This window comes from Capsicum annuum, chromosome 4, assembly GCF_002878395.1.
Source record: "Capsicum annuum cultivar UCD-10X-F1 chromosome 4, UCD10Xv1.1, whole genome shotgun sequence".
Taxonomy (NCBI): Eukaryota; Viridiplantae; Streptophyta; class Magnoliopsida; order Solanales; family Solanaceae; genus Capsicum; species Capsicum annuum.
Genome location: NC_061114.1, coordinates 10849892 through 10858341, shown reverse-complemented (window position 1 = coordinate 10858341; position 8450 = coordinate 10849892). Strand labels below are relative to the sequence as shown.

At 34.9% G+C, this 8450-nt stretch overlaps 1 protein-coding gene across 2 annotated transcripts; it reads right to left on the bottom strand.

The window, feature by feature from the left end:
- Nucleotides 1-2676: 2676 nt before the first annotated feature.
- On the bottom strand, nucleotides 2677-7314 carry LOC107869833 (vacuolar protein sorting-associated protein 28 homolog 2). 2 transcript variants are annotated; one of them, XM_047410722.1, is made up of 2 exons: nucleotides 7118-7314; nucleotides 2677-3614 (listed from the first exon to the last, which is right to left on the bottom strand). In XM_047410722.1, exon 2 carries the CDS (start codon nucleotides 3483-3485, stop codon nucleotides 2856-2858), a length of 630 nt encoding a protein of 209 aa, XP_047266678.1. In that variant the 5' UTR covers nucleotides 3486-3614; nucleotides 7118-7314; the 3' UTR covers nucleotides 2677-2855. The 2 variants fall into 2 exon arrangements, with proteins under 2 accessions (XP_047266678.1, XP_016571740.1); XM_016716254.2 differs by having other exon boundaries at nucleotides 2677-3576; nucleotides 7118-7313.
- Nucleotides 7315-8450: the final 1136 nt, after the last annotated feature.

Below are 8450 nucleotides of genomic sequence, written 5' to 3'. Positions count from 1 at the left end.
TGTTGATGGGAGAACTTACACATCAACTTATCGGGAAGAGCTGAAATATTATCTTCGGACGGCACCAGAGGATCGCAGACGACGGATCAACACATTGAATTGGTGGAGGAGTAATGAAACACAATATCCTGTGCTTTCAAGATTAGCTAGAGATATCTTGAATGTTCCAATGTCAACCGTTGCATCAGAGAGCGCCTTTAGTCAGGGACGACAGCAGCTTGGAGACAACCGACACTCATTGGGAAGCAATGCAATGAATGTTCTAGTTTGCCTCAGAGATTGGATTAGAGTGGAAAGAAGAAACCAAGGAATGGAACCGGAGCCGAGCGACGAGCTGAAACTTGAAGAAATTATGACTTCACGGGAGAACTCAGCAGAATCAAGTCCAATGCATGGTTTTGCCCCCGTTGACTTCGACTATCCTATGCAAGTTCCCATTAATATTAACATGAATGAGTTGAAAAAAATGATGCATAATTTATAGATTTTTCATTCATGTAAATTATAAATTTTGGATCATTTTGCAATCAATAAAATTCCCCAAATTCATTCACTCCTTAGTCCTTGTTTTTTATTTTTTTTCATTTAAAGATTTAAAATTTTAAATTGAATTTCTAGTTTTCTACTTTCAATTAAAAACTTACTTCTAATATATTATTAATTTACTACCAAATATTATTAATTTATTATATTAAGTAGCATATGTTTTGTATATTTGTGCATATATCTTCTATAGAAGTGTATATTTAACGTATACATGTGCATATGTTTTATAAATTAGTACATAAGTATATCTATATATATTGTAGTATATTTTATAAGTAGTAGTATATATACATTGAATGGTGCGTATACATAGAATAGAGTGTATATATGTGAATAGATCTTCTATAGACGTGTATATTTAACGTATACATGTGTATATGTTTCATAAATTAATATATAACTATACAAATATATATTGTAATGTATATATATTATAGTATATTTGATTTAAAGTATTACATATACATAGAATAGAGGGTATATATGTGAATAGATCTTCTATAGACGCGTATATTTAACGTATACATGTGTATATGTTTTTTAAATTAGTATATATATTGTAGTATATACTTTTTTTAAAGTAGTATATATATATTGAATGGTGCGTATATACGTGTATATATCTTCTATAGATGTATATCTTTAAAGTATACAAGTGTATATGTTTTATAAATTAGTATGTAACTATATATATATACATATTGTTGTATATATATATATATATTTGTTGGTTTATTCGAGAATTTCGATCTTTTTTCGATTTTTAAGCATTTTTTTCATTTGGAGGTATTTAACAGACAAAAAGTATTTTTAAGCACTTTAATTTAAGCTTAAAAAGTAAAAAAAAGAAAAACGGGCTAAAAGTCAAAAGTTTATTGCTACCTGCTTTTAACTTTTAGCTTAAAAATCACTTAAAAAAAATCCATTCAACCCCCCCCCCTTAATGACATTCTCCTTTCCAATATTGAGCTAAAAAAATTCATTAACTATATATATAATTATTAACTTTGGAACTCAATTAGTGACACTTGAAATCATTGTCCTACAATTCAAAATCCAATAAAATTTGAATCTCGAGTCCACCACTAGTATCAAACATACTCTTAATGAACTCAATGGTTAGGCCTGGATCACCTTGGATTGGGCCTTGTTTCACTCGTTGTGGTTGACTGATTAGTGAGGTCGTAAAAACCCAATAGAATTCTTCTAGTATCAAGCATACTCTTAACGGACTCAATGGTTAGGTCTGAATCACCTTGGATCGGGCCTTGCTTCACTCGCGGTGGTTGACTGATTAGTGAGGTCGTAAAAAAGCCATAGAATAGTATCAAGCATTCCCATAATGGACTCAATGGTTAGGTCTGGATCACCTTGGATCGGGCCTTGTTTCACTAGCGGTGGTTGACTGATTAGTGAGGCCGTAAAAACGTCATAAAATTCTTACGATCAACCATATCATTTTTGCTTTCAGCAAGTAGATGACGTGAATCTATGTTTTCTATCTTTCAATATACGTCTGAACAGATGTATAGGTGATAGGTAACATGTCAAAGTTCTCAACATAAACAAAACTTACTCTGATGTAATAAGGTAATGTGCACACAATCCATACCACTACCAAGTAGAGAGGTTGTTTCCGATAGACATAGACTCCTGGCTCTGGACAAATAACAGTACAGGAAGGTTTCAAACACTCAGCTCATGAAAGTGACAAAGAAAACAGGAGTTGAAGAAAAGAAAATGGGAAATGCAGCACATTCTTTGCACATAGTAAACTCGATATGTCACTATGAAGTTATCGATAAATGACAGTTCAGGCTTCTGAGAATAAGTCGGTATCACTCGGATAAAAGAAAGCTATAAAACCTATAATCAGACACGGATCCAGAATTATAATTCTATAGGTTCAAGATTCTGTATTTCTTTTCTTCTCTTGAAGACAAGTAGAAAAGGACTCACCTCGAAGAGGAAGATACGATGACTAAATGATTTCCCTTATCCCAAGCCCCAGAAATACAAAGCAACTGCATCGATGAAGGCTGCTTCAAAGAGCAAAGACAGTACACGATATGCAATAGAAATTTGGAAAATGAACGTACTTTAAATACAGTAACGACAACAAATCAGAGATTCATCACCACCAATCAGTCTTGCAAGTATCTAACATGTAAGAAGTTCCAAAACATACATAGTTCATCTACGCTGATAATCAGTAGCACTTCGATTAAAGATAGAATAACATGTGTTGTGAACTTACTAAACAAAACAACAATCGTATTTACAATCATACCACCTATTGAAATAGTCGATTAACTTCCATCAGTAGGCAGAGCTGCCATGAAAGAATTGTATGAGGAATCTAGATCGAAGTGGAGTTGGCGAGCCTGTTGTTCTGTCAACTCATCTGCAGCCCCCATCTTCGACAGCCTTGAAAGCCACTCACTCATCTTTGTCTTCCCCTCAAAATCCACTGGCAGAATCGATAGTTTATTGAGGGAAGATGACAGATCTGATAACACTGGATGGACCTGGTCAACGGCGACCATGTTCAACTTCAACGAGTCCATTGCAGTAATGAAATTCTGCACACACTCAGCGACAACAGCAGCTGAACTTGCAGTTGACATTGCAGCAGCGGCTCGGTGCTCTACAGTAGCTGGCACTCCAGAGGTCACAAGCCGGTTTAGGGCAGCAGGGCAATCCATTTTGTAGGTGTCATGAAATCGCTCAACGTTAGGTACAGCATCCTTCAACGTAGAAGATAGGGTCTTGAACTGAGCAATGAGTTTCTGGCACTCCTTCTCATATTCAGATGCTGAAATAATGTCACGGACATACGCCTTCTCTAGCTTTTCTGTTGCTTTAATAATAGCAAAGAGATCAGCCAAGTTGTCATACATTACCCTTTCATGCTTGTCGTTCCATAGCTTAACCTCCATCAGAGTTTTCACGTATATTTGAAATAGTAAACCTTTTTCAACAGGGTTGGAGAAGAGAACGGGACACGCACAAATATGCTAATCTTTGTCACTGCAAAAGTATCACATCGCTGATAAGACTAATAAATCCTATAAAGATCAAATATGTAGCTGAGGTTAGTTTTATCCTCTAAAGATCAATTTTAGTTATAACAACAACTAGGACCACGACCTTGCAAATCAGAAACTACAACAACATATCCAGTATATTCCGACAAAGTGGGGTCTGAGGAGAGTAAGTGTACGCTGCCCATACCACTACCTCCGAGGTGAGATAGAGAGGTTGTTTCCGATAAACCCCCGGCTCAAGACGAAAACAGTCTAGAAAAGAAATAGTAAACGAACAAGAAACAATAGGTATTAACACACCAAATAGTAATATAAACAAGACTATCACCAAGTAATACAACAAACAATAACTAAAAGCTTTAAACATTGCGGTCTTATCTTTTACTTATAAGCTAATGCCATATATCAGGAGAAGTGCAACGATGAAGCAAGGGAGGACAGGGGGTAAATGAAAACACCTAAATGCCACAACTAACCCTACTCTCATGAAGTCCATCCAATTTCAAGATAGCGTAGTGCGAGTAAACAAGACGAACAAACATAGATACACAGATAAATAGAACTATCATGATCAGATGAACGAAATCAACCCACTTAAACCTTAATCCATTAACTTGGTTGCGCCCATATAAGTCTTTTCTCCATTTCTGCATATTTTCCATGAGTACAGTAAAGCATGGAACAGTCTTAATCTACATTGCTCGGACTCTTCAAAAATGTCAAAGATACGTGTCAAGAATGTCCAGAAGTAGCGTATTTTTGGAGAACCCGGCAAGGGTGCCGCATCGAAAGTGAAGAGTTCGTGCAATTTAGATGTTAATCAATATTCAGATGAATGAGCATAAAGAGACTACTTCAGACCAAATTAGCCAATTTTTTGCATCTCCTCATTTCTTATTTGATTTTTCTCTTGAACCCACATCCATCTTTGATATATATTTTTAGAGTGAGTTTATCTCATACGTTCATTGCATCGGGTCTTCTTAATCTTCTTTCTAAAGAGAAGGTCTTAACATGTGAATACGAGACTTCAAGCAAGTATGCACATTGCAAAATAGAACTTCAAGCTTTTAGTAGCAAAACAAGAAAATAAAAAGGAAATAAGAGAAAAAGCAATGGCCACTGCCCACTAGTATGACATCTCTAGTAACACTGTGATTGAAACTTAAAATATAAATACAACACGAACGTCGGCAAAGTGTAGGTCAATGAAATCCTACTTACATCAGCCATGTTGAATTATCAAACCCTAATTCAGGGAAAAAGGAAAGCATTAACAGTGGTAGCTTCATAACACTAGCAGCGATTGCACCCACCATGTAGTACCCCATCTTCTCCAACTATATATATAGTGGAAATTTATTTAAAGGTATATACATACACTTAGGGTCGTTTGGTAGAGTGTATTCACAAAAATCTCAGCATAAGTAATACTAGCATTTGTAATGCTTGCATTACTAATACACTATATTTTGCACTATTCTTATACACCCTACCAAAACAACCTCTTAGTCTAAAGCTATTGTTATCTTCGTTTACTAACTTAAAATCTTGAATCCGACTTCAAATATGAATATGCGATATAGATGCAAACATCAGTTTACTCTGCAGCTATTGCTATCGTCATCCACTAGCTTAAAATCCTTAATCCGACTCAAAATATGAAGATGCGATATAGATGCAAACATCAGTTTAGTCTGCAGCTATTGCTATCTTCGTCCACTAACTTAAAATCCTGAATCCGACTCCAAATATGAATAAACAATATGGATGAAAACATCAGTGCATTGATGAACTTGATAAATAACAAAGATCAAAATAAAAAAAACACCATTAGCGAGAAATGTATGGAATCAAATCCTGATTCCGACTCTAAATATGAGTATATACAATATAGATGCATGCATCAGCGCGTTGATAACTTGATAAAATAACAGAGATCAAAATCAGAAGACACCCATTAGCGAGAAATGTATGAAATCAAATCTGATATCCGACTCAACATATGAACACATACAATCTATCGATAAGGAAATATACCTCCCGCCGCCCAACTCAACCCTAAAAGCAAGTGAGCCGAACGTACATCTAGACCACGGATAAAGTAATAGACTTTCGGCCTAACTCAACCCTAAAAGCAAGTGAGTTGAATGTACATCTAGACCACGGATAAAGGAATAGACTTTCGGCCTAACTCAACCTCAAAAATTACCTCAAAGAGGTGATCAAAATGATTTAGGAAACCCCAAATCAAGAATAAGCAAGACAAGTAACAAGAAAAAGGATTACAAACTTAGATAATACTAGTTGAATAGAATACTAGCAGCGTGTGCACCCACCATCTAGTACCTCGTCTTCTCCAACTATATTAAATAAAGACAGCCCGGCGCACTAAAGCTCCCGCTATGCGCCGGGTACGGGGAAAGGCCCACCACAAGGGTGTATTGTACAAAGCCTTACCTTGCATTTCTGCCACAAGCTTTCAGTATTGCTCCATTCCCAGTTGTTTCAACACCTCTTTGCAATTATAGTTTTTTTTTCTTTAAAAAAAGAATGTTTACTCATGAGATAAATGCTCACAACTAATAAGAGCTGTTACCACATGGCTTTTCTCATATAGGAATTAATTCACCAATACTATGTGACTGTTTTCAAGGATTGAACCCGTGTTCTCCTAGTCACATGGCAACAACTTTTTCAGTTACTCCAAGACTCCCCTTCATGAGAAAAAGACAGTCGGGAGCACTAAAGCTCCTGCTATGTGCAGGGTCCAAGGAAAGGCCCCACCACAAGGGTGTATTGTACGCAGCCTTACCTTGCATTTCTGCAAGAGGCTGTTTTCTAGGCTTGAACCCGTGTTCTCCTACTCACATAGCAGCAACTTTACCAGTTGCTCTAAGGCTCCTCTTCAGTCTTCTCTAACTATATATATAAAAAAAGGGTAACCCAGTGCACTAAAGCTTCCGCTATACAAAGGGTCCGGGGAAGGACATATCGTATGCAGCCTTACCTTGCATTTCTGCTAGAGGCTGTTTTCAAGGTTTGCCTGTCACCTCCTAATCACACAACAACAACTTTACCAGTTACTCCAGGTTCCCTTCAATCTTCTCCAACAATATATATAGTGAAAATCTCTTTAAAAAACATATACATACACTTAATCTGCAGCTATTGCTATCTTCATTCACTTAACTTAAAATCTTGAATCCTACTCTAAATATAAATATTCAATATAAATACAAACATCAGTGCATTCATGAGCTTGATAAAAAAACAGAAATCAAAATCTTGCATTTCTGCTAAAAAGATTACAAGAAAAAAAAATAAACTCACATAATTTTTTTATTTTTTTTTAAAAAGGAGATTTTAACGGAACCCAAATCAAGAATAAGCAAAATGAAAAAAAAGAGATAAAATTACAATAACAATTATTCAGATGTGAATAAGCTGGCTCGAACACAACATTTATGAACAAATAAATTTATTTACAAGCTTAAATTAAAAGAACATATTACAAAGTTTACCTCAATGATCAACAAAAAAAATAGTCGGGTGTGAGTAAGCTGCTAAGAATACCACAATTCTTCGAAAAAAATTAACAAGCTTAAATTGAAAGAAGCCAAAAATTTTGAATAATGGGAAGTGTGTTGCAGTCATCCAAATATATTACTTACGTACTTTATTATGAGAGAGAGAGATTTTTTTTTTTTTCGGTTTGCTTGCGTAATAAATTTATTGCGTGTACATACATTAGATTACATTTATTTAAAGAGTTAGCAATGATTAAAAATATGGAAAAATAATTAAATATATATCTTTAACTTATTATATTATATAAATTTTCATCCTTAAAAAGTAATTACAAAAATTCTAACTAATTATGACAGACTCAAAATCAGAAAAAATATATTGGAAGATAATTATATATCCTTATAAAGAAAAAAATATATTTTTATTGAATGTATTATGTATCTCGACAGACCCACATCGAAAAAAATATATTGAGAGCTAATTATATATCTTTACAGAAGAAAAAATGCACCCTCGTTAGATGTATCGGGAGCTAATTATATATCTCAACAGACCCAAAATTAATATTTTCAGTAATTATGCAAAATATCAAAATTTTCAGTAATTAAACTTCAAACTATTTATGTTGTTTGTCCAATTTTTTTATTATTTTTTTTATTTTTTGAGTTTTATATCTAAATTGTCAGATGTATGGGGAGCTAATTATGTATCTCGACAGATCCAAAATTGAGATTTTCAGTAATTATGCAAAATTTTGAGATTTTCTGTAATTAAACTTCAAACTATCGAATTTTATGTTGTTTGTTAAAAAAAAATATTATTTTTTTGAGTTTTATATTTAAATTGTCAAGTGTGTGAGAAGATACACAAATATTTCAGTGCTAAAGTGTGTGAAGTTGACTATGAATGGTTTCAGTAGAAACAACAACAACAACAACAAACCCAGTGTATTCCCACCTAGTGGGGTCTGGGGGGGTAAGATGTACGCAGTCCATACCTCTACCTCTGATGAAGTAGAAAGGCTGTTTCCGATAGACCCCTGGCTCAAGGTATGAGATACCACACAAACACATAGTAAAGCACAGAAGCAGAGTACATAACATAAATACGGCACCCATAAGTAATATAAAACAGAGGAAAGCAGAGGAAAGCACACAGATTCGTAATACAACATGGAACACGGAACACGGAATCATAACAGGAATAAAACCCCCACCAAGTAATTCCCTACACTAGCGACCCAAACTGGCCCTAATCCTCTGCCGTAATTCGCGTCCTCCAGACCTTCCTATCTAGGGTCATGTCCTCGGTGAGCTGTAACTGTTC

Bases quoted from the DNA above. Each gene is read 5' to 3' on its own strand.
- LOC107869833 (XM_047410722.1), bottom strand. From the start codon at position 3,485: ATGGAGGTTAAGCTATGGAACGACAAGCATGAAAGGGTAATGTATGAC.